This window comes from Ornithorhynchus anatinus, chromosome 1 (assembly GCF_004115215.2).
Source record: "Ornithorhynchus anatinus isolate Pmale09 chromosome 1, mOrnAna1.pri.v4, whole genome shotgun sequence".
In the NCBI taxonomy this organism is placed as follows: Eukaryota; Metazoa; Chordata; class Mammalia; order Monotremata; family Ornithorhynchidae; genus Ornithorhynchus; species Ornithorhynchus anatinus.
Window position 1 is genome coordinate 28225311 of NC_041728.1, and position 26395 is coordinate 28251705.

General features: G+C 48.3%; 1 protein-coding gene across 1 annotated transcript in view; it reads right to left on the reverse strand.

Annotated features, from left to right (window-relative positions):
* The window catches only part of ACOXL (acyl-CoA oxidase like), a 230536-nt gene that overhangs the window by 19992 nt on the left and 184149 nt on the right, over positions 1–26395 (reverse strand). Inside the window, 2 exon segments of the mRNA XM_029058162.2 lie at positions 3010–3111; positions 14890–14960. Of these exon segments, the coding sequence (XP_028913995.2) occupies positions 3010–3111; positions 14890–14960 (173 nt within the window).

Genomic DNA, 26395 nt, shown 5'->3' on the forward strand with positions numbered 1-26395 from the left:
CCTTGGTTTCCTGATTGTAAAATGGGTATGAAATACCTGTTCTCCCTCCTACTTAGACCGTGGGCTCCGTCTATTCTCCGTCCACACCAATTCCTTTGGAGAACTCATTCGCTCCCACGGCTTCAATTACCACCTCTATGCGGGTGACACCCGAATCTCCATCTCCAGCCCCGATCTCTCTCCCTCTCTGCAGTCTTGCATTTCCTTTTGCCTTCAAGACATCTCTACCTGGATGTCCTCCCAACACCTCAAGCTTAACTTGGCCAAAAGCAAACTTCTTATCTTCCCACCCAAACCCTGTCCTCCCCCTGACGTTTCCATCAGGGTAGACGGCACCACCATCCTTCCTGTCTCACAAGCCTGTAGCCTTGGTGTTATCCTTGATTCCCATCTCTCATTCAACCCACCTCCACAACGTTGCTAAAATCCACTCTTCCCTCTCCATCCAAACCGCTACTACGTTAATACAAGTGCTTATCCTCTCCCGCCAGGATTACTTGTAACAGCCTCCTTGCTAACCTCCCGGCCTTCTGTCCCTCCCCTCTCCAGTCCATACTTCACTCTGTGGCCCGTATCATTTTTCTACAAAAGTGTTCAGGACGTGTCACCCCACTCCTCAAAAAACTCCAGTGATTGCCCATCCACCTCCACTTCAAAATGAAACTCCTCACCGTTGACTTTCAAGCAGTCCACCACCTTGCCCCCTCCTACCTCACCTCGCCTCTCTCCTTCTACATCCCAGCCCGCGCACTTCACTCGTCTAGTGCTAACCTTCTCACTGTGCCTCCATCTCGTCTGTCTCGAGGCCAACCCCTGGCCCACGTCCTACCTCTGGTCTGGAACACCCTCCCTCCTCAAAGCTGACAGACAATGGCTCTCCCCACCTTCAAAACCTTATTAAAAGCACATCTCCAAGATGCCTTCCCAGACTAGACCCCCCCCTTTCCTCTTCTCCCACGCCCTTTTGCATCGCCCTGACTTGCTCCCTTGGTTCTTCCCGCCTCCCAGCCCCACAGCATTTAAGTGCATATCTGTAAGCCCGTCACTGGGCAGGGATTGTCTCTATCTATTGCCGAATTGTATATTCCAAGAGCTTAGTACGGTTCTCTGCACATAGTAAGCGCTCAATGAATACTACTGAATGAATGAATCATTTATTTATTTGTACTGATGTCTGTCTCCCTGCTGTAAACTCATTGTGGGCAGGGAATGTGTCCATTTACTACTGTATTGTACTTTCCCAAGCACATAGTACAGTGCTCTGCACAAAGTAAGTATACAACTGAATGCATGAATTAATATGGGACAGGGACTGTGTCCAACCTGACCGTCTTGTATCTAACCCACTGCTTAACAAAACCCTCGTCTTGTCTTATGCCGTCGAGTCGTTCCCGACCCATAGCGACACCACGGACACATCTCTTCCAGAACGCCCTGCTCTCCACCTGCAATTGTTCTAGTAGTGGAATTCTCTTGGTAAAAATACAGAAGCGGTTTACCATCACCACCTTCCGCGCAGTCAACTTGAGTCTCCACCCTCGACTCTCTCCCGTGCTGCTGCTGCACAGCATGGGTGAGTTTTGACTTGTGGCAGATTTCCTTCCACTAGCTACCTATTTCTTTCGCTCACTCATTCATTCATTCATTCAATCATATTTATTGAGCACTTACTGTGTGCAGAGCACTGTACTAAGCGCTTGGAAAGTACAATTCAGCAACAGATAGAGACAATCCCTACCCAACAACGGGCTCACAGTCTAGAAGGGGGGAAAAGACAACAAAACAAGTAGGCATCACTACCATCAAAATACATAAATAGAACCATATCCCCCCATGGTTTATGCTACTATCTCTAAATAAATGTCTCCCAAATCTATCTCACCAGCCCCAATCTCTCAACTGCTATGAAATCTCACATTTCCTCGTGTCTTATTTTTTTAAAAATGGTACTTGTTAACTGCTTAGTATTTGCCAGGAACTGGACCAAGTAATGGAGTAGATGCCAAATTATCAGATTGGACACAGTCCCTCTCCCACATGGGACTCATGCTCTTACTCAGAGGGGGGAGGATTTAATCCCCATTTTACAGATGCAGTAACTGAGACACACAGAAGTGACTCACCCAGGGTCACACAGTGGACAAGTGGTGGAGCTGGGATCAGAACCCAGGTGCTCCGACTCCCAGGCCTGTGCTCTTTCCACTGGGCAATGCTGACTCCGGGACATTTCCATATGGTTGTTTCACCAGGACTTTAAACCGAAAGGATCTGAAGTTGAACTTCTCATCTTTTCTCCTAAATCCCGTCCATCCCACCATCCCCATGCCACCATCTCACCCTGTCCCAGTCCATAATTTTGGACTGTACTATTGAGAGAATACAATGTAACAGTTGGTAGACACGCTCCCTGCCTACAGAGAACTTACAGGCTAGAGGGGGAAATAGATGTTAAGATAAATTAGTAGATTACAGATATGTACATAGGTGCTGTGTGGCCGAGGGAAGGGTGAATAAAGGGAACAAATCAGGGCGTCGCAGAAGGGGGTAGCTCGTGAGACAGGAAGGATGGTGGTGCCGTCTACAGTGATGGGAAAGTCAAAGGGAGGACAGGATTTGGGTGGCAAGGCAAATTCTGTTTTGGACATCTGAGGTGACAGAAGGACATCTGAATAGAGATGTCATGAAGGCAGGAAGAAATGTGAAACAGCAGAGAAGGAGGGAGGTCAGGGCTGGAGACATAGATCAGGGAATCGTCCTCATAGAGACGGTAGTCGAAGCGACGGGAGCGGGTGTAGATGAAGGATGTGTCCAGCTTGAATATCTTGTATCTTCCCCAGCGCTTAGTACAGTGACTGGCACAAAGAAAGCACTTAACAAGTAGCACCATTATCCTTATTAAGGTCCTGAAATTCTTTCAGAGGAAGCTGACGGAGGCCCCGATGAGAAAGGTTTTCTAAGCAAGTCATGGCCGATTACTACCCAGCCAAGCTTTTGCCGATATGATCTTACCTGCCTTCGGAGTTGTACGCTGGTGGCTGGAGTTAGGTAGTTATGCTCCAGGTACCAGGCTCTTTCTTGGAACACCAGGTTTGTCCCATGAAGGAGGCAAAACTAAGGGAATAAAACCCAGAAACGTTAATTCATTCAAAAATGCAGAGCATTTGTATATAGGACTGCAGGAATTATTGTAATATCAACTTTAACAATAATGGCATTTGTTAAACGCTTACTGTGTGGTTACCCAGCCACTTCCACATTAAAGAGAAACTCCGTACGACTCAAATCAATCACCTGGCCACCACCTACTTTACCTCCCTGATTTCCTACTGCAATCCAGCCCAGACTCTTCTCTCCTCTAATCCCAGCCTCTTCACTATTCCTCTATCTCGTCTATCTTGCCGCCGACCTCTTGCCTATGTCCCGCCTCTGGCCTGGAACACCCTCCTTTTTCATACCTAACAGATGACACTCTCCCATTCATTCATTCAGTCATATTTATTGAGTACTTACTGCGTGCAGAGCATTGTACTAAGGGCTTGGGAAAGTACAATCCAACAATAAACTTTGACATTCCCTGACCACAACGAGCTTAGAGTGTAGAGGGGAGGAGGCAGACATCAATACAGAGTAATAAAATGACAGATATGGACATAAGTGCAGTGGGGCTGGAAGGGGGGAAGAGCAAAGGGAGCAAGTCAGGGTGATGCAGAAGGGGGTGGGAGATGAGGAAAAGTGGAGCTTAGTCTGGGAAGGCCTTTTGGAGGAGATGTGCCTTCAATAAGGCTTTGAAGACAGGGAGAGTAACTGTCTGTGGGATTTGAGGAGGGAAGGCCTTCCAGGCCAGAGGCAGGATGTGGGCCAGGGGTCGGCGGAGAGATAGATGAGATGGAAGCACAGTGAGAAGGTTAGCATAAGAGGAGAGCGGTGTGCGGGCTGGGTTGGAGTAGGAGAGTAGCGAGGTGAGGTAGGAGCGGGCAAGGGGATTGACCGCTTTGAAGCCACTGGTGAGGAGTTTTTGTTTGATATGGAGGTGGATGGGCAACCACTGGAGCTTTCTAAGGGGAGGGGTGAAATGTCCTGAACGTTTTTGTAGAAAGGTGATCCGGGCAGCAGAGTGACGTATGGACTGGAGTGTGGAGAGACAGGAGGCTGGGCGGTCAGGAAGGAGTCCGATGCAGTAATCCAGGTGGGATAGGATGAGTGATCGCATTAACACGGTAGCAGTTTGGATGGAGAGGGATTTTGGCAATGTTGTGAAGGTGGGACCGACAGGATTTAGTGACTGATTGAATATGTGGGTTGAATGACAGAGGGGAGTCAAGAATATCGCCAAGGTTACGGGCTTGTGAGACAAGAAGACAGAACTTGTACCTATCCCAGCGCTTGGAACCGTGTTTGACACACAGTAAGCGCTCAACAAGTACCGTAATCATTTATTTATCATTATTTGTATCTTGAACTCAAAAACGACGAGAAAAAGGACTCCAGTTCAGTCTCCAGTCTCCACTAAGGTAAGCGGATCTTGTTCAAGTGTAGTTTTTAGCAGCAGGCAAGATCTCAGACTATGGGTTTTCCCTAGCAATAACCCAATTCTCTCACTGTGATGAACTGCCCTGCCTTCAGCGACGGAGTTTATCCACTGGGGAACTGGGTTATTGTTTAGTAGAATTGATGGGCAGGGTGGTTATCTCTTAGATTAAGGCATCAGTCAGCATTAACTAAATGGATTTTCCCTACAACTGTAATACTGTACTGTAAATTACAAAAAAAAAAAAAGGAAACATTGCCACTTTGTTCAATGCTGGTTTCATTCCTAGCTGTAAGCATCACAATATCTTTGTTCACCATTTTTTTTTCCTCTCTGTGGTACCTGCTAAGCCCTTACTATGTGCCAGGCCCTGTTCTAAACCCTGGGGTTGATACACCCTAACCAGGTTGGACACAGTCTCTGTCCCACTTGGGGCTCACATTCTTACTCTTCATTTTATAGATGAGGGAACTGAGGCCCAGAGAAGTGAAGTGACTTGCCCAAGGTCACCCAGCAGAAATTTATATTGATGCTATTGATGCTTGTTTACGTGTTTTGATGTCTGTCTCCCCCCTTCTAGACTGTGAGCCCGTTGTTGGGCAGGGATTGTCTCTATCTGTTGCTGAATTGTACTTTCCAAGCGCTTAGTACAGTGCTCCGCACACGGTAAGAGCTCGATAATTAAAAATTGAATGAATGAATGACAAATGGCGGAGCAGGGATTAGAGCCTACGTCCTTCTGACTCCCAGGTCAAGGCTCCTGTCTGACTGTGCTGCACCTTCACTTGGCCTAAATTTTCCCTTCCGTCCATTAAGCGGCACCACTTCTCCCCCCATCGACTCTCACGTCCACTGCCCCCACTGATAATTCCAGGTTTTGAACTCATCCCGAAGCCCCCAGTCAGTCAAATCATGGTAGGGCCAAGTCCCTCTCCTACCTTCTGCCCCCGATTACCTCACCGACGGCTTTGTTAACAGAACTGAAATTGGGATCATAACAAGGCTTTGAAGGTGGGGAAGGGCGATCGTCTGCCGGATACGAGGGAGGGCGTTGCAGGCCACAGGCAGGGCGTGGGTGAGAGGTCGGTGGCGAGATAGATGACATCGAGGTACGGAGAGTAGGTTGGCAGTAGAGGAGCGAAGTGTGCGGGCTGAGATGTAGTAGGAAATCAGGTAGGTGATATTGGAGGGGGAAAGGTGATGGAATAATTTAAAGTGGATGGTTTGATGATGAGGTGGATGGACAATCACGGGGGGTTCATGAGGCGTGGGGAGATGTGGACTGAATGAAAAATGATCCAGGCGGCAGAGTGAAGTATGGACTGGAGCGAGGAGAGACAGGAGGCTGGGAGGTCAGCAAGGAGGCTGATGTACTAATCAAGGTAGGAGCGGGTAAGTGCTTGGATTAACGTGGTAGCACTTCAGATCTGTTTCCGACTCTAGTCCGCAAGCTCATCGTGTGCAGGAAAATGATCTACCCATTTCGTGGCGTTAAGACTGAGACTCCAAGTGGGACAGGGGCTATGTCCGCCCTGATTACGTTGTATCTACCCAACGCTTATTACAGTGCCTGGCCCGGAGTTAAACGCTTAACAAATAGCATGATGAAAAAGCGTTGTCGGCCTCTGCGGCCGGAGAGGTGAAATGGAGATGAAGACAAGAGTGGACCCAGCTTTCCCTTGGATTTCAGGGCCTACTCAGCTCTGCCCTTCAGTGAAGAGGTAGCTTTTTAACTGAGGCAGCCGTTGGTGTTGTACTGCACACTGCAGAGCACTGTACTGAGCACTTGGGAGAATACAACGTAAAAGACATGTTCCCTCCCCGTAACGAAAAGCAGCATGGCCTAATGGATACAGCACAGGGTCGGGCTTCAGAAGGACCTGGGTTCTAATCCCAGCTCCGCCGCTGGTCTGCTGTGTAACCTTGGGTAAGTCGCTTAACTTTCCTGTGCCTCAGTTACCTCACCGGAAAAGTGGAGATTAAGACTGTGAGCCCCCCAAGGGACAGGGGCTGATTGGCTTGGATCTTTGTGCTTAGTACAGCACCTGCGCAGAGTAAGCCCTTAACAAATATCATCAGAAAACCCAATGGAAAACAAGCTTGCGGTCTAGGGGAGCAGAGGTTCTGGATCCCAAAAGTCCACATTCCCACAGGAACGGGGCAAGATGCCTGGATCGGGCTCCCTCTTAAGAGGCGGAGTGTCTGCCCCTCAAGCAGGCAGGAGTGCACCGAGGGAAGGAAAGAGGCCAGGGCATTCCGGGGGCCCATTAAGTGGGACAGTGTCCACCCCTGAAGCAAAGAGGGGTTCACTGAGGGAAGGGAAGCGGCCCACTAAGGGGTGGAGTGTCCACCAGCAGGTTCCTGGGGCGGGTGCAATGTGGGAAGGGAAGAGGGAGCTTGACGTAGCTTCTGCTGGTGGATCCCTGTGGGTGGCTGAGAGGGCCCAGTGTTGGTAAGCAGCTGTTTGTTGGTGACAGTAGCTACCACCTACACAGGGGTGAGAAGAGGAAGGAACAGCCGTTAGGTGGAGGAGTTGGGGGAAATCCCTTGGGCTCCTCTGACCTATACTCCAGCGGCTCCTCGCTACTCTCGAGAGCGACCAGTCCCCCTCCCCCCTCCCGCCGGTTCTCCCCCTGCTTAGGGTTCCAGGCCCCTCTCAGCCTCCTTCCTCCGTTCCGTCCCTCCCGGACGCCTCAGGCGTCACGTTAGAAGCAGGAGGGCTGAGGCCCAGCAGCCGGCTGGCATCACCTTCCCTCTATGATGATAATAGTAATAATAATGATGGTATTTGTTAAGCGCTCCCTTTGTGCCGATCACAAGCGCTGGGGTCGTTTCATTCATTCAATAGTATTTATTGAGCGCTTACTATGTGCAGAGCACTGTACTAACCGCTTGGAGTGTACAAATCGGTAACAGATAGAGACAGTCGCTGCCCTCTGACGGGCTTACGGTCTAATCGGGGGAGACAATACGAGCAAATCGGGTTGGACGCAGTCCCCGTCCCACGAGGGGCTCACGGTCTCAATCTCCCTTTTCCAGATGAGGGAACTGAGGCACAGAGAAGAGAAGTCATTTGCCCAAGGTCACAGGCAAGCGGCGGAGCCGGGATTAAGAACCCATGACCCTCTGATTCCCAGGCCTGTGCTCTATCCACTATGCCATGCTGCTTCTATCTTTTTTCTGTCTCGGTCTGACAGGCAAGTCCTCGCCCCATCTTCAAATCCTTATCGAAGGAACATCTCCAAGGGGCCTTGCCTGACTAAGCCTTCCTTTCCTCTTCTCCTACTCCCTTCTGTATCACCCTGAATTGCTTCCTTTATTCACTCCCCCGTCCCAGCCCCACAGCACTTAAGTACGTATCTGTCATTGATTTATTTATATTAATGTCTGTTTCCCTCTCTAGACTACAAGCTCATTGTGGTCAGGGAACGTGCCTGTAATATTGTTATATCATCCTCTTCCAAGCACTTAGCTTGGCTCACTGGAAAGAGCACGGGCTTTGGAGTCAGAGGTCATGGGTTCGAACCCCGGCTCTGCCACTTGCCAGCTGTGTGACTTTGGGCAAGTCACTTCACTTCTCGGTGCCTCAGTTCCCTCATCTGTAAAATGGGGATTAAGACCGTGAGCCCCACGTGGGACAACCTGATTCCCCTGTGTCTACCCCAGCGCTTAGGACAGTGCTCGGCACATAGTAAGCGCTTAACAAATACCAACACTTAGCTCAGTGCTCTACATTAAGAAAATGCTCAATAAATACAATTGACTGACTGTCTGACTCAAGATAAGGCAGTACAGAAGAGATCCTAAGCCTAACCTCCTTCCCCTCTTTATATATTATATTCAGTCAGTCCCTCAATCCCGTCTGTTCTTTTTTATTTTTATGGTATTAAGTGTTTACTATGTGCCGGGCACTACTCCGAGTGCTGGAGTAGATTCAAGGTAATTAAGTTTGACACAGTCCCTGTCCCCCATGGGGTTCCTAGTCTTGATCCCCATTTTACAGAGGAAAGAACTGAGGCCCAGAGAAGTGAAGTGACTTGCCCAAGGTCACACAGCAGGCCAGTGGAAGAGCCAGGATGAGAACCCTGGCCAATGCTCTAACCATTAGGTCACGCTGCTCCTTTGTGTGTCCTTCTGGCACATTTCCAGGCTCCAACCCTTCCTCTCCAAATGGCCAAGCCACTTGGCATACCCCGGCTTGACTATTGCGCCGGCCTCCTGGCCGACCTCCCTGACTCCAGCCTCTCCCCATTGCAGTCCTCACTTCACTCTGCTGTTCAGATCACGTTTCCAAAACTCCACATCTCCCCGCTCCTCCAAAACCTCCAGTGGTTGCCCGTTCCTTTCCACATGAAGCAAAAATTCTTGACCATTGGCTTTCAGGCCCTCAATCCATTCTCTCCCTCCTTCTCAGCTGCTCTCTTCCCCTCATTCATTCACTCATTCATTCAGTCGTATTTATTGAGTGTTCACTGTGTGCAGAGCACTGTACTAAGTCCTTGGGAGAGTACAGTTCAACAATAAACAGGCACATTCCCTGCCCACAATGAACTTACAGTCTAGAGGTGGGGAGACAGACATCAGTACAAATAAATAAACGAAAGATATGTACGTAAGTGCTGCGGTGTCGGGCGGGGGAGTTGGGGGTGGGGAGGAAGAATCAAGGGAGCAAGTCAAGGTGACGCAGAAGGGAGTGGGAGAAGAGTAAAGGAGGGATTAGTCTGGGAAGGCCTCTTGGAAGGGATGTACCTTCAATAAGGCTTTGAACGGGGCGGGGAGAGTAACTGTCTGTGTGATTTGAGGGGGGAGGGTGTTTCAGGCCAGAGGCAGGAGGTGGGCCAGGGGTCGGTGGCGAGACAGGCGAGATGGAGGCCCCGTGAGAAGATTAACACTAGAGGAGTCAAGTGTGCGGGCTTTTTGGGTGGTAGAATTAGAGTAGCGAGTCGAGGTAGGAGGGGGCAAGGTGGTGGAGTACTTTAAAGCCAGCGGTGAGTTTTTCTTTGATGAGGAGGTGGACGGGCAACCTCCTACACCACTATTTGAATTCTTGGTTCCTCTCAAGCTAACCTACTCACTGTGCCCCGTTCTCTTCTCTCCCACGGCTGCCCTTTTGCCCACACCCTCTTCCTTCTCCTTTCACATCCGGGCGCCCTCTGGTCTCCCCTTCTTCAAAGACCTTCTGAAATCCTGTCTCCTCCCGGAGGCCTTCCCCGATTAAGCTCTAATCCCCACATCTTCTATCTCCCCAAATGCCTCTTCGGCCCCACCTGCCATTTAAGCATTAAAAGAAGCGGAGTTGCCTAGTGGATGGACCCCGGGCCTGGGAGTCAGAAGGACCTGGGTTCTCATCCCGGCTCTGCCACTTGTCCGCTGGGTGACCTTGGGCAAGTCACTTCACTTCTCTGGGCCTCAGACACCTTATCGGTAAAATGGGGATGGTGACTGTGAGCCCCATGTGGGACAGGGATTGGGTCCAAACTGATTACCTCGTATCTACCCCAGCACTTAGAACAATGCCTACCATATAGTAAGCACTGAACAAATACCATAAAAGAGCACTCCCAAATCCCCCAAACACTTATGTACATCTCTATGTATATACTAATAGTAATGTTGGTATTTGTTAAGCGCTTACTCTGTGCAGAGCACTGTTCTAAGCGCTGGGGGAGATACAGGGTCATCAGGTTGTCCCACGTGAGGCTCTCAGTCTTAATCCCCATTTTACAGATGAGGGAACTGAGGCACAGAGAAGTTAAGTGACTTGCCCACAGTCACACAGCTGACAAGTGGCAGAGCCCATGACCTCTGACTCCCAAGCCCGTGCTCTTTCCATTGAGCCACACTGCTTCTTTCTACTCCATTACTTCCTCCTATCTGCAATTTATTTTAGGGTTTGTCTCCCAGCTAGATCGTAAGACACTTCAGGACAAGCATTACGCTACATTAACTCTATTATACTCCCCCAAGGATTTAGAACAGTGCTTTGCACCCAGGAGATTATTATTATTATTATTATCATTATTGTTATAATTATTAAGCACTTACAACGTGACAAGCACTGTACTAAGCGCCAGAGGAGCAGCGTGCCTCAGTGGAAAGAGCACGGGCTTGGGAGTCAGAGGTCTTGGGTTCGAATCCCGGCTCTGCCACTTAGCGGCTGTGTGACTGTGGGCAAGTCACTTAACTTCTCTGTGCCACAGTTACCTCATCTGTAAAATGGGGATGAAGACTGTGAGCCCCACGTGGGACAACCTGATGACCCTGTATCTACCCCAACGCTTAGAACAGTGCTCTGCACAAAGTAAGCGCTTAACAAATATCAACATTATTATTATTATTACAAGATAATCAGGTTGGATACAGTCCCGGTCCTATGTTCCAACTCCAGTCTAGGTAGAAGGGAGAACAGATCCTAAATCCCCAGGGAGAGGACAGGGTTTGAGTGAGAAGATAAGAATTTCTGTTATCACAGTGCTTGGAACATAATAATAATGAAATTCCTTCAAACTGAGGACTTAGATGTAAAAAGAACTTCCACCATTAAAACGTTTAATGTTTGAACCATTAAAATGTAAATTTTTCCATCTAACGCCTCTAACGGTACCTGAAAACATAGTTATACCCTCGTGTTTTCCATTTCAATCAAGCCGTGGCATTTATTGAGCGCTTTCTGTGTGTGGAGCACTATATTAAGGGCTTGGGAGAGTTGGTAGACAAGATCCCTACCCACCAGGAGCTTATAGTCTAGAGAGGGTGAGGACATTGACATAAATTACAGATAGGGGAAATGGCAGGGTAAAAGGACACGGACGTAAGTGCTGTGGGGCTGACGGTGGGGTGACTAGCAAGTGCTTAAAGGGTACGGGTCCAAGAGCGAAGGCGACGTTGAAGGGCAAAGGGAATAGGGGAAGTGAGGGCTTAGTTGGGGAAAGCCTCCTGGAGGAGATTTGATTTTAAGAGGGCTTCGAATGGGGGGTAGGATGGCGGTCTGGTCTATCAGATAAGAAGGCAAAGAGAATTCCAAGCCACAGAGAGGACGTGGGCGAGGGGTCGGCACGATAGATGAGATGGAGATACAGCGAGTAGGTTGGCGATAGAGGAGCGAAATGTGCGGGCTGAGCTGAGGTAGGAAATCGACGACGTGAGAGGTAGGAGGGGGAGAGCTGATTATACATCAATACCTGGGGTTCAAAGAAACCCCAAGCACCAGAAAAATGTTATAAAGAAGTTTCACCATAAATGAACTGAATGCGATCCTTTTTTTAATGCAGTGAAACTTCTTTGATGATTTGTGTTCAAATTTCAGCAAATAAGGTGATAACATCTTCAGATACCGTGCTAACCCATCACAGGCACAGAAGATCTATGAAACATCACTAATATTTCATTAAGGTCATACACACTTCACTATACTTTCTTCCTCCCTCCCCCAAACTACTCCTTTCTGACATAATCGAGGGTCAGGGAGAAGTCACTCTGGGGCCAGCCGACAGTCATCGGGCTCATTTGTTTGAAGAAGGACAAGCTCTGAGGGAAATCCAGATACAGAGCTTGAAAGTTCAAAAGTCTGCAGATTCACCAGGGAGCGCGTCCTAAGGGATTAGAGTAAGGGGGCCTGATTTCTGCTCATTTGAGGAGGGGCTGAGTTGAGGGAGAGCTGCAGAGAGTGGAGGGGCAGAGGAGGGGAGAAACAGAATATTTCATCTATCGCGCCGCCGCCTTGTCGCCCACATCCTGCTCCTGGCCTGGAACCCCCTCCGTCCTCATATCCTACGGACAATGACTCTCCTCCCCTTCGAAGCCTTATTTCAGGCCCATCTCCTCCAAGAGGCCTTCCCTGACTAAGCCCTTCTTTCCTCTTCTCCCACTCCCTTCTGCATCACCCTGACTTGCTCCCTTTATTCACCTCCCCCCTCCCAGCCCCTCAGCGCTTACGTACATATCCGTAATTTATTTATCTGTGCTAATGTTTGTCTCCCATTCTAGACTGTAAGCTCGCTGTGGGCTGGGAATGTGTCCGTTACATCGTCATATTATACTCTTCTGAGCGCTTAGTACAGTGCTCTGCCCACACTAAGTGCTCAAAAAATGCGATTGATTGAAACAGCAAGGGAGGGGAGAAATGGCAGAACGGGAACAAGGGCAAGAAGGGGAGGGAAGAGACAAGCAAGGGTGGGAGGAGAGAGGAAACCCTTGCTAAGTCACTGTCACCATCTTCCTCTGTAATAATAATAATAATAATAGTATTTGTTATGCAATTACTATGTGTCAAGCACTGCTCTAAGCACTGGGATAGTTACAGGGTAATCAGGTCGCACGTGGTCTATGTTCCACATGGGGCTCACAGTCTAGGTAGGAGGGAGAACAGGGATTGAATCCCCATTTTGCAGATGAAGAAACTGAGGTCCAGAGAAACGAAGTGACTTGCCCAAAGTCACAGAGCAGGCAAGTGGTAGAGCCAGAATTATAACTCAGGTCCTCTGAATTCCAGGTCTGTGCTCTTTCCACTAGGGCACACCGCTTCACTGGGCCAAGCCGCTTCTATGCCATCTTCTGCCTCCGCCGTCCGTGTCCGCTCCTTCCCCCACAGGCCGGGTTCCTGCTCTGCGTTTCATTGGCGCTTCTGATTTAGCCCAGGTGGAAACCTATCACTGCTACCCTTGGAAACTCCAAAAAGTGACCCTTGATGCATCAGGTCAACCTGAGAAACAGCAGGGCCTAGTGGATCGAGCCCAAGCCCGGAAGTCAGAAGGACCCGGGTCTTAAATCTGTCATCTCCACTTGTCTTCTGGGTGACCTGGGGCAAGTCATTTCACTTATCTGGACCTCAGTTGCCTCATCTGGAAAATAGGGATGAAGACTGTGAGCCCCTCATGGGATAGGGACTGTGTCCAACCCCATTTGCTTGTATCCACCCCAGTGCTTAGTACAGTAAGTGCTTAACAAATACCACAATTATTAGTAATAGTAGCTTGTATCTACCCCAGGGCTTAGTACATGCCCAGAACATAGTAAGCTCTTAAAAAATACCATAAAAAAATAATCTGAGATTTTGGCTGGGGTCGGGCAAGGTGCAGTTTTCAAGCGTGAATCGGAAGAGGTTTGGAGCCAACGCTTCTGTCTTTGGGACAAACATCGCTCTCTAAAAATTAAAAGATGCATTCAGAAACTAGCCCACCCGCAGTCAACGCCCTGTGCAGGGCCAGAGAGAAGACATTTCCCACAGAAATCATGTACTTCAGGTTATGGGAGGGGGTGGGGGGTGTAAGGGAAGGGGGTGGGTGGATGTGGGTAGGGTGTGAGAAAGAAATGGAAAGAAATAGAGAGAGAGAGTAAGATTGAGAAAGAGGGAAAGAGAGCAATTCACCAAGATTCACAACCATTTCTATTTTCACCCAAATTTCTGTTTTATCTTCACCCAAATTTCTGTCTTTCTATCTCTCTTGGGACACAGTTGAATGGTGCATAGATACATTTGAAACCAACCTGTCGTGCAGGCTTTTCCAAATTAAAAAAAAACACAAAAGCCAACAACAACGCTCATCACTTTGATTTGGTTTTTTGGTGAATTCTTTTTGAGTAGAGAAAAGGAAGGGAAAATTTTACCGAGAACTGAAGCAGGGTGGCCTAGTGGATAGAGCACGGGCCTGGGAGTCAGAAGGACCTGGGTTCTCATCCCGGCTTCATCACTTATCTGCTGAGTGCCTTTGGGCAGGTCACTTCACTTCTCTGTACCTCAGTTACCTCAACTGTGAAATAGGGATTAAGAATGTGAACCTCATATGGGACAGGAATTACGTCCAACCTGATCAGCTCGTATCTACCCCAGCACTTAGAACAGTCCTTGACGCATAGTAGGCGCTTACCAAATACCGTAAAAAAGTGAAGTTGTCCTACAGCACTAGTTGAGAGACACACAATCCCCACTGTATTCAGTGATACACAGGGCTATTCTTCGAAACACAAGCGCATGTGAAGGAGACACTGAGTAGAGAAGCCTATATCTTAATTTAAAAATATGGAGAGCAACGTGGAACTTGACCAACCACCATAAATCTGCTAAAAACCCAAGCCCCTGTCAGACATGTTTAAATAGAAGCAACAGAGATCTCTTGAGAATTAAGTAAATTCCCTTCTAGTACCCTAACACCCACTTTCCTGTCATTCTCATGAACTCTACAGACAGCGGTATTGCTCATTAACCAGCAAAGCCTCCTACTCTTTGCTGACAAGTTTATCCCCACAGAGTGTAAAAATTCAGAGATGATAAATTCACTCCCTCTTGTAAAATGAAACCGTCCTCGGGGTAGTAAACGTGCTCAGAGTCTTAAGGAAAGTGGGATTTTATCGGCTCACCCTACCTTCATTAAAAGAGCCTGGTCTTCGGCATCAAGGCAGTTCACCACAGCTGCCGAGAACTGTTCCAAAGTTACTGAAAAAGGAGAAGAAAGCACAATGGTCAGCTACTTCATTTCAAAGAGGTGGCGCTTTTGCTCTGCTGAGCCGAACGGAGAATTCGTCCGGCAAAACGCCTTCGCCTCACGCGCTATTTGGGTCGGCGGGCGTTTCTACCTCGCTAAAATCTGGCTCCAAAGAGGATGCAACCGGCAAGTCGATATTTCTAAACCTCTCCTGGATCTGTAGGACTTTTCTCCAATCGATGGTTCACAGGCATGAGGATTTCATCAAGCGGATGCCAGGCAATCCCAAATACCTGCAGCCAGCCTTTTTTCTACGGCCTGGGTTGTCTACTCTAAGGACAGGGAAAAATTGATAGATGATGAGGCCCAGTGAGAGAGCGTTTCGGTCATTCGCCTAATCGATCGTTTGTATTTATTGAGAGCTTACCGCGTGCAGGGCTCTGTACAAATGCTTGGGACAATACAATTTAAAAAAGTTAGTAGACACATTCCTTGCTTACAAGGCGTTTACAGTCTAGAGGGGCAGACAGACATTAAAATAAATCGTGGATACGCATTTATATCCTGAGGGGCTGAGGGTGGGGCAAATTAAGGTCCAAGAGCCAAGGTGATGCAGAAGGGGGTGGGAGAGGGGAAATGTGACCCTCACTCGGCGGTCACATTACTATTTTCTTGGTAAGTTACTTGATAATTTCAGTGGTCTGTGAGAGTCCGGTCAATGACGCCATTTGCTTTTATTATTTGTACAGTAAAAAACTCAAATCGATGTAATATATTGCATATTGTTCCTGATCCACTGGCTGCTGGAGGCATCTCTTCCCTGGTCTCCCTTCCGATCTATCTTGCACAGAAGTGTTTCCTTGCATCCTTTTCAAACTGCCACGTCACCTCTGATTCCCTGTCACTTTCAGATTCAGGTCCGTCTCTCGGGCCCGGCTCACCCTTCTGACTGGCACCTGTCGGTCCTCAATGGGCCGTTACTCTGCCCATTATAGAAGGCCATGGATCCTCTCCCTTCGCTTTGGGGGTTTCTCCCAGGACCGTTCATCTGAAATGTACATTCCAAGCGCTTAGTACAGTGCTCTGCACATAGTAAGCGCTCAATAAATACTATTGAATGAATAAATGCCAAGCAGTAATTCCGTCCAGCCAGTAAAGCAACGTGAGAAGCAGCTCACAACCCACACAAAGACAAACTATACGGGAGCAGAAGCTGACCCTTGTTCAGCTTCGGCAATCAGGAAGGGGAAGAGAGGCCCCAGAGCTGCAGGGAGAGAGGTGGGGGAGGAAGATCACCCCCTTTTTCCATCCTCTCCTCCCCTTGCCCTGCCAGCCCAGCGAAAGACAAACTAAAACAAAACACTGAGAGCCCTGACCAGAGAAGAGACACACGCGCTGAGGTTGATAAAGCACCAGCCCCGAGGTGGAACATCCAGCAATCAGTACATCGTAATTATTGAGCACTTACTGTCTGCAAAGCACTGTACTAAGCGCTTGGGAGAATACAGTATAACGGAGTCGGTAGACACTTTCCCTGCCCACAAGGCACTTACAGAGGGAGAGACAGACATACATGAATATAAATTACGGGTACGTACATAAGTGCTGTGGGGATGAGGGAGGGGTGAATAAAGGGCACAAATCCAAATGCAAGGATGACGCAGAAGGGAGCGGGGAGAAGAGGAAATTAGGGTTAAGTTGGGGAAAGCCTCTCGGAGGAGATGAGCCTTCACCAAGGCTTTGAAGGTGGGGAGAATTATCATCTGTCAGATATGAAGGGGGAGGATGTTCGAGGCCAGAGGCAGGGTGTGGGCGAGAGGTTCGCGGCGAGATAGCCGAGATCGAGGTAGAGTGAGAAGGTTGGCATTAGAGGAGCGAAGTGTTCTGAGATGTCATAGGAAAGCAAGAAGGTGAGGTAGAATGGTGGAATAGCATGTAGGGTGCAGCTCAAACCTCTTTCTCAAGTCCCCAGAATATCTGGTTATGTCACGGGGGACTGCAGTTATGTTTAACTGACTGTTCCCCATCTAGCTCCTTCCTGCAATCATAGGCTTGTCAAGGTCGAAAACCAGGCCTACAAGAATTGGTGATGTCTACAGAGTGCTTCGTCCTCTCAGGATGGCACCTGGAGACTTTCCAGTCCTCTACCAGTCTCGGCTACGGTAAGGAGAGTCAAGCAGAGGCCTGTCCGTTCCATTCCCAGCCTGGGCAGTGGCTAGCGAGGGGAAGGCCATCTGACACAAGTCAAAACTCACCCGTGCAGGGCAGCGGGGCCCGGGAGAGAGTGGAGGGCGGAAACTCGAGTTTGCCGCGCGGAAGAAGACGGTGGCAAACCACTTCCGGATTTTTACCAAGAAAACTCTACGGATCCGCTACCAGAACGATTGCAGACGGACGTGGGGTGTTCTGGGAGAGTTGTGTCCATGGAGTTACTATAGGTTGGAAATTACTTGACAAGACAGCGTGGTGAAGCAGCGTGGTGAAGCAGTGTGGTAAAGAGCCCGGGCTTGGGAGTCGGAGTTCATGAGTTCGAATCCCGGCTCCGCCGCTTGCCAGCTGTGTGACTTTGGGCAAGTCACTTAACTTCGCTGTGCCTCAGTTACCTCATCTGGAAAATGGGGATTAAAACTGTGAGCCCCACGTGGGACAACCTGATCACCTTGTATCCCCCAGCGCTTAGAACAGTGCTTTGCACATAGTAAGCGCTTAACAAATGCCACCATTTATTTTTTATTTATTTTTAAGACAGAGTGCTTTATGCAGTGTCTGGAGCTTGGAGAGCGCTCAATCATGCTAGCTGATAAAAATTACAGAAATGACTGAGGAGACAGTATGGCCTAATGATCTGGGAGTCAGGGGACTGAAGAATAATAATAATAATGATGATGATGGCATTTGTTAAGGGCTAATTATGTGCCAAGAACTGTTCTAAACACTGGGGTAGACACAAGGTAATCAGGTTGGGTACAGTCCCTGTCCCACATGGAGCTCACAGTCTTAATCCCTATTTAATGGATGAGGTCACTGAGGCACAGAGAAGGGAAGTGACTTGCCCAAGGTCACACAGCAGACGTGGCAGAGCTGAGGATCAGATTCCCAGGCCTGTGCTCTATCCACTAGGCCACACTGCAATCTAAGCTTTAGTACTGGCTCTTCCACTTGCCTGCTGTGTGACCTTGAGCAGGATGCTTTCATCTCCCTGGACTTTAGTTTTTCCTTCTGTATAATGGGAATTAAACATCTGCCTCCCCAGTCTCACGGGGATGATTGTGAACATATAAAATAAGGGAATTAATGTGAAAATATTTGAAAGGATTAAAACATTTACAAATTCAAGGTCTTATCATATATTTTGCTCTACTCTTTCCCCTATATTTTTAAATAATCAAAGACAAAAAACCAAATTAAGCCCAGTAGAAACGTTAACGATAATAATGATAATAATAATAATACTCTTTGCTAAGTGCTTACTGTTCTAAGCAAGCACCGTTCTTCTAAGCACTGGGGTAGATACAAGTTAATCAGGTTGGACACGTGTCCCTGTCCCACATAGGGCTCACAATTTGAGTAGGTGGGAATACAAGTACTGAATCCCCCTTTTACAAATGAGGAAACTGAGGTTCAGAGATGTGAAGTGACTTGCCCAAGATCACCCAGCAGACAGATGGTAGAGCCAGAATTAGAACCCAGGTCCTCTGACCCCCAGGCCCGGGCCCTTACCACTAGACCACACTGCTTCTCAAATCATCTACTTCGACCATTATTTAGATCTATTTCTTCAACAGGATGAATGTTTGTAGAGAATAAACTCTAAATGAACTAAAGCAAACACTGGCAAAATCCAGCTGGATTTCTTTAACTTTTTCTAATTCTCTTGAAGGCGCTTTAGTGGCCGAAGTCAGCTTCCTCAGTTCTCTACCCCTTGATTTCAATGTTCAGTTCCATAATAGGATGGAAATATTTCCACCTCTAAAGCAAATGTCTTCCTGGCTGCTAAAATGGTTGGGATCATCTTAAAGCAATAACTAACTGCCAATCCGAGGTGATGGTGGGAGTTAAACTCATGGTTTCAGAGCTGGAAGCTTCTTTGGAGAGAGAGAGAGAGAGAGAGAGAGAGTGTGTGTGTGTGTGTGAGAGAGACAGAGACAGAGAGACACAGAGAGAGAAAAAGATATATATATCTATATACATAGATATATATGTATTTGTTAAGCGCTTACTATGTGCAGAGCACTGTTCTAAGCGCTGGGGTAGACACAGGGGAATCAGGTTGTCCCACGTGGGGCTCACAGTCTTCATCCCCATTTTACAGATGAGGTCACTGAGGCACAGAGAAGTTAAGTGACTTGCCCACAGTCACACAGCTGACTCACTCCACCAATCTCCCAAACTCTCCCACATCTGCTCGACCAAAGCTCTCCCTATTTTCAAAAGCCTCCAAAAACCCAACCTCCTCGAAGAAACCTTCCCCAATCAATTCACAAAATTCACAACACCGCAATCTTGTCAGCTCAACACCCACCCTTAGCACTTGTGCATTTTCGCCTCACCACTCGTGTATATAAATTTGCATTTATGCATTAATTTATATGAATCTGCAATTTCAATTATTCATCTCTTTCATTCTGGTGTTGCTCGTACTGCTTCCTGCTTTATCCTCGTTCTTCCCGCTGCTTTCACTATCTGGAAATAATAATGAGAAGCAGCAAGGCCTAGCGGAAAAACCACAGGCCAGGGAGACGGAGAACCTGGGTTCTAATCCCGGCTGCCACTTGTCTGCTATGTGACCTCGGGCAAGTCACTTCACGTTTCTGGGCTTCACTTCCCTCTTCTGTAAAATGGGGATTAAAGCTGTGAGCCCCGTGTGGGACAGGAACTGATCATTTTATATCTACCCCAGGACTTCGTATAGGGCCTGGTGCATAACTAGTGCTGAACAAATACCACAAAAAAAATATCATTCTGTCTCTCCCATTAGACTGAAAGCATCTTGAGAGCAGGGAGTACATAGTAATGTTGGTATTTGTTAAGCGCTTACCACGTGCAGAGCACTGTTCTAAGCGCTGGGGTAGATACAGGGTAATCAGGTTGTCCCACGTGAGGCTCACAGTCTTAATCCCCATTTTCCAGATGAGGTCACTGAGGCCCAGAGAAGTGAAGTGACTTGCCCACAGTCACGGAGCTGACAAGTGGCAGAGCCGGGATTCGAATCCATGACCTTTGACTTCCAAGCCCGGGCTCTTTCCACTGAGCCACGCTGCTTCCCATGGCTACTGCTGTTGAACTCTGCCCTGTGCTTAGCACAGCGCCTTACACTGAACTGTCCCTCAATAAATACCATTAATTGATTGATCGGATAAAGGAGTTTTCAGTAAGGGCAGCCATGGGGTTTTCTTTAAAACTTGGCTCCCTGGGAAAAAAGAAATCCTTCCATCAGAGGTGGAATGAGCACTTACTTTGTGCAGGGCACTGTATGAGGAGGTTGGGAGCGTACAATACGTTTGGTAGAAATGATCCCTGGTTTCAAGGAACTTGCAGCCTAAACGCAGGATCGGCAACACAACCATTAAAGGTTCAAAGGAGGCCACTTTCCACTTGATGGCTACAGTGGCTCCCGTCCACCGCAGCGTCCCGACTGCTGCAGTGTCTCCTGCCCACTGCAGCATCCTCTACCCACTGCAGTACCCCCTGCCTGCAGCCGCCACGTCCAGAGGAGCAATTTTTCCTCAGAGAGGTAGGCCCGCCGGAAGTCCAGATAAATGGCGGAATTTCTTGAACTGACCTCGTGGTCAACTTAGATCCAGAGCAGAGTCACCATCTTAGACATCTTGTCTTCCCCACTTTTCATTATGGCGTGGGCAGAGCAAGGCTTTGGACCTTTGCTCTCCTTTATGATAGACTAATGACAATGGTTTTTGTTGAGCGCTTACTCTGTGGCAAGCACTGTCCTAAGCGCTGAGGTAGATACAAGGTAATCGGGTTGGAAACAGTCCCCGTCCCACGTGGTGCTCACAGCCTTCACCCCCATTTTGCAGATGAGGTCACCGAGGCAAAGAGAAGCAAAGCGACTTGTAGACAAGTGACGGAGCTGGGATTAGGACGCAGGTCCTTCTGGCTCCTTGGCCGTGCTCTATCCACCAGGCCATCCTGCTATCCCTTCCCTCTTCCTTCACTGGTCTTCTCCTCCCTCCCCCACCACACCGTTTCATTTGCCTCAGAGATCACTGTCAAGAGCTCCTCCTCCTCTTTGGCTGGGGTTTTGTTGAAATTTGGCGAAGCAAAGGGGAAACCACTTGTGGGTGTCCCTCCGCCCTCTTCTTCCCTCATGGGCGGTGCCTGTGACGGGCCGTATTTTCTCACTTCGGGCTGCTGCAGCTCTCGGGCTTGTTTTGCACGACTGTCTGTCACTCCAGGTCTCTAATGTCCCCCACCCACCTCTTCTTCCACGGCAGAACAAAGAAACAAGGCCAAAAAAAAAAAAAGTTCTGTTTTTGCATAGAGAATTCTAGTTTTGTTTTTTCGAGTCAACACAGAGAGGCTAGTCGAAGCGAACGCTTCGAGGCCTACGCTTTCCACGGAGTCGGGGATGAGAGGGTGAGCTGAGCCGTGGGCCTCGGGGGAGACGAGGCCGGGGTGGGGGTCCGGAAGGGGGAAGGGACAGTCGTCACTGGTCAACTCCGCTCTAAGACCCCCCGCTTCATCAGGTGGGAGCAGGTGAGCGACCTCACCTTCCCTTCTCCTCACTCAGTCATATTTATTGAGTGCTTACTATGTGCAGAGCACTGTACTAAGCGCTTGGGAGAGTACGATATAACGCTAAACAATATAACAACGAAACAACAATAAACAGAAACATTCCTTCCCCACAACAAGCTCTCTTCTGCTCTTGTCAAGTTCCACCTTAATGTCTACCCTCGATTTCGGATTGTGTCATTGAGTGAGACGAGTGAGAATCCTCCGCTCTCCTTCTTCATACTCATTCTAGAGTCCCACCACTTTTTTTAAGGTATTTGTTAATCAATCAAATTAACTGAGCACTTATTATGCGCAGAACATTCTACTAAGGGCTTGGGAGAGTACAATAGGTACCAGACGCTGTTCTAAGCGCTGGGGTAGTTACACATTAAAGAGGTTGGGCACAGTTCCTGTCCAACATGGGACTCTAGGTCTTCATTCCCATTTTACGGGTGAGGGAACTGAGGCACAGAGAAGTGAAGTGAGTTGCCTTAGGTCACAGAGTGGAGCCAAGATCAGAACCCAAGTCCTTCTGACTTCCTGGTCCATGCTCTATCTACTAGGCCACGCCGCTTCTCTGGAACTTCTCCGATGCTCTTCCCACCACCTCATTCATTCAACTGTATTTATTAAGCGCTTACTGTGTGCAGAGCTCTGTACTTCATTGGAAAGGAGCGGAGTGGCTGAACAGAAGTGCTGGGAAAGAATCCATCTAAGCCCGTAAGTTTCTGGACAAAAATCCCAACAGAGAGATCCCAGAAAGATTCCACAGTTTCAGCCCTTAGGGCACAGAGAGATTTCCCTAAGGAAGTCTCTGGAGACAATGTTTTTTGTTTTTGTCGTTTTTATAAATCATATTTGTTAAGCACCTACTATGTGCCAGACGCTGTTCTTTGCCCGGAGTAGATTCAGAGTAATCAGGTTGAACACAGTCCATGTCCCCAGTGGGGCACAGAGTCTTAATCCCCATTTTTCAGATGAGATAACTGAGGTACAGATAAGTTAAGTGACTTGCCCAAGGTCACACGGCAGACAAGTGGCAGAGGTAGAATTAGAACCCCGGTCCTAACCAGGTGTAATCCCTAGCCGGGATTAGAACCCAGCAGCAATGTTTCAGTGGCTGCTTCTCTGTCACTGGCTCGCCTTACAACAGTGAAACAGCAGCACGGCCTAATGGATAAAGCCCGGGCCTGAGGGTCAGAAGGACCTGGGTTCTAATCCTGCCTCCACCATGGAGCTGCCGTATAACCTTGGGCAAGTCACTTTGCTTCTCTGGGTCTCAATTACCTCAACTGTAAAATAGGGATTGAGCCTGTGAGCCCCACGTGGGACGGGGACCGTGTCCAACCCGATTTGCTTGTATCCACCCCACTGCTTAGAAGAGTGCCTGGCACAAAGTATGCGCTTAAATATCGCAATTATTAAATACCATTAAAAACTAAAACCAGGGAGTCCTCTCGGACACACTGTGTCTGTGTCTACTCAGTCATATCTACGGTCAATCAATCAATGGTATTTGTCGAATGCTAGGTCTGTGCAGAGCACTGTAGTAAGCGCTTGGGAGAGCACAATACAACAGTTTGTAGACATACTCCCTGCACTCAATGAGGTTACAGGTTAGAGGGGGAATTATTCCACAATTGTTTATACTGATCACCCTATTTGAAAATACTTTTCATGTCCATCTCAAGGGTTGGATGGTCATTTCCCTGTGGGTGAAAAAGATGCCACAGGCTTGTTTCCAAGAACGGAGCGTAGTGTCTTGCCCTAAGGTCAGAGGAACAGAGCAAACACTTCAAGGGTGCCATAACGCACATCACAGCTTCAAGAGGAAGTAGCATGGCCTAGTGGAAATAACAATAATAATAATAATTGTGGTATTTGTTAAGCACTTACTGTGTACTAAGTGCTGGGTTGGATACAAGCAAATCGGGTCGGACACAGTCCCTGTCCCAGGCAGGGCTCACCGTCTCAATCCCCATTTTACGGATGAGGTAACTGAAGCCCAGAGAAGTGAAGTGACTTGCCCAAGGTCACCCAGCAGACGCGTGAAGGATGCCGGGATTAGAGCCCATGACCTTCTGACTCCCAGGTCTGTGATCTATCCAGTATGCCATGCTGCTTCCCTGATAAGTGGCCCATACAGAGATGAACCCGTGATCTTGACGTTATTAAATCACCACGCTCTAACCGACTAAGTTAATTGGCCGGCATGGGCCTGGGACTCACAGGACCTAGGTTTTCATCCCAGCCCTACCACTTGCCCACTGTGTGCCCTTGGGCAAATCAATTTACTTCTCTCGGCCTCGGTTACTTCATCTGTAAAACGGGGATTAAGACTGTGAGTGGCATGCAGGAGATGGACTGCGTCCATCCTGATTATCTTGTGTCTATCCCCAGCACTTAGTACAGTGCCGGGAGCACAGGAAGCGCTTAACAAATACCATTTTTAAAAAAATGTTGGGTAGCACTACCGTCCCGTAGATCTTTGGACTGGTTGGATGCACGCTCTCCCTGAAGGTTTCCCATCGGGTATTCTGGCAGGCCAATTCACTCCTGTGTATTTTCTCCCAGTGCTTAGTACAGCGTTCCCAGTAAGCACTTAATAAATAGTATTACGACTACTTTGTTTCTCATTCTTGGTCTGTCGTGGCATTGTCGGACAGTGGGCCGTTCAAGGATTCCAAGACGTGATTCGGTTCTGAGTTGCCGCGATAACGTAACGTGAAGTGGCGTGGCCTAGTGGAAAGAGCACAGGCTTCAGTCAGGGAAACCTGACTTCTAATCCCAGCTCAGTCTCTTGCCTGCTCTGTGACCTGGGGTGAGTCACTTTCCTTCTCTGTCTTCCGTTTCCTCACCTGCCAAATGGGGATTGTCTCGTCGTATTTTATCGAGCCGTCTCCGACTCGTAGCGACTCCACGGACACGTCTCTCCCGGAACGCCCCGCCTCCATCTGCAATCGCTCTGGTAGTGCATCCAGAGAGTTTTCTTGCTAAAAATCCGGAAGCGGTTTACCATCGCCTCCTTAGAGAAGCAGCGTGGCTCAGTGGAAAGAGCAGGGGCCTGGAAGTCAGAGGTCAGGAGTTCGATTCCCGGCTCTGCCACTTGTCAGCTGGTGACTGTGGGCAAGTCACTTCACTTCTCTGGGCCTCAGTTACCTCATTTGTAAAATGGGGATTAAGACTGTGAGCCTCACGTGGGACAACCTGATCACCCTGTATCTCTTTCAGCGCTTAGAACAGTGCTCGGCACATAGTAAGCACTTAACAAATACCAACATTATTAAACTTGAGTCTCTGCCCTTGACTCTCTCCCGTGCAGTTGCTGCCCAGCACAGGTGAGTATTGACTTGTAGCAGATGGCCTTCCACTTGCCAACCACTGCTCAAGCTAGGAATGGAATGGACAGGCCTCTGCTTGACTCTCCCTCCTGTAGCTGAGACTGGTAGAAGCCTGGAAACTCTCCTGGTGCCATCCTCAGAGGGAAAATAGGGATTAAATACCCATTATCCCTCTCACTTAGATAGTTAGCCCTATGTGGTTCAGTTACTGCGCTTAATCTTATTGTATTGTACCTACCCCAGCGCTTGGTACGTAATAGAGAAGCAGCATGGCTCAGTGGAAAGAGCCCGGGCTTGGGAGTCAGAGATCATGGGTTCGAATCCCAGCTCTGCCACTTGTCAGCTGTGTGACAAGTGCCTCAGTGACCTCATCTGTAAAATGGGGATTAACTGTGAGCCTCTCGTGGGACAACCTGATTACCCTGTATCTACCCCAGTGCTTAGAACACTGCTGTGCACATAGTAAGCGCTTAACAAATACCAACATTATTATTAGTAGTAAATACTTCAATAAATACCATGTAACTTCTCTGCCATTAGAAATGTATCAGCCAAGAAACTCAGGGGCTTTATCTGGAGGCTCAAGAATTGGTTTTAACCAACCACCTAGAAGTATTTTTCTCAAAACTGCCCAGATGATTTAAAAAATGGCCAAAACTCTAGCCCGGGGCTCAAATCCAATCTGTGAATCAAGAAAAGCACTCAATGAGTTGATCGATCGTATTTATTGAGCGTTTACTGTTTCAGGGCATGGTACTAAGTGCTTGGGAGAGTACACTATAACAATATAACAGAGCTTGGTAGACACATTCCCTCCCTTACAGTCTAAGGATCCTCTTTTCAGGGAAGAAAGGCATTCTAGGGAGGGAGGTGAATTCCTCAGTTTCTGGGAGTAGTTTTAGATTTACGGAAAAGCGTTTGGAAGTAGGTTTGCGGCTTAATGTTCCACTGTTCAAGTAGGACTGCTACTTGTACCTACCCCAGTGCTTAGAACAGTGTTTGACACATAGCAAGCACCTAACAAATACCACTGATTGATAATGTACTCTCCTAAGCGCTTAGTACAGTGCACTGCAGATAATAAGCCCTCAATAAATATGATTGATTCTGACTGATTCACTCTGGATCCAATGAGGTCGGGGTCTGAACTGATTATCTTGGGTTTCAGCCAGGTGGCTAGCGCAGTGCTCAGCACAAAGTAAGGGCTTTAGAAACACAATAATCATCATAAATCTAAAAATAACAGTTATTAAGCTGACACGCTATCAATCGATCATATTTATTGAGCGCTTACTGTGTGCAGAGGACTGTAAAAGCACTTGGGAGAGTACGATAGAACAATATAAAAGACATATTCCCTGCCCTCATTG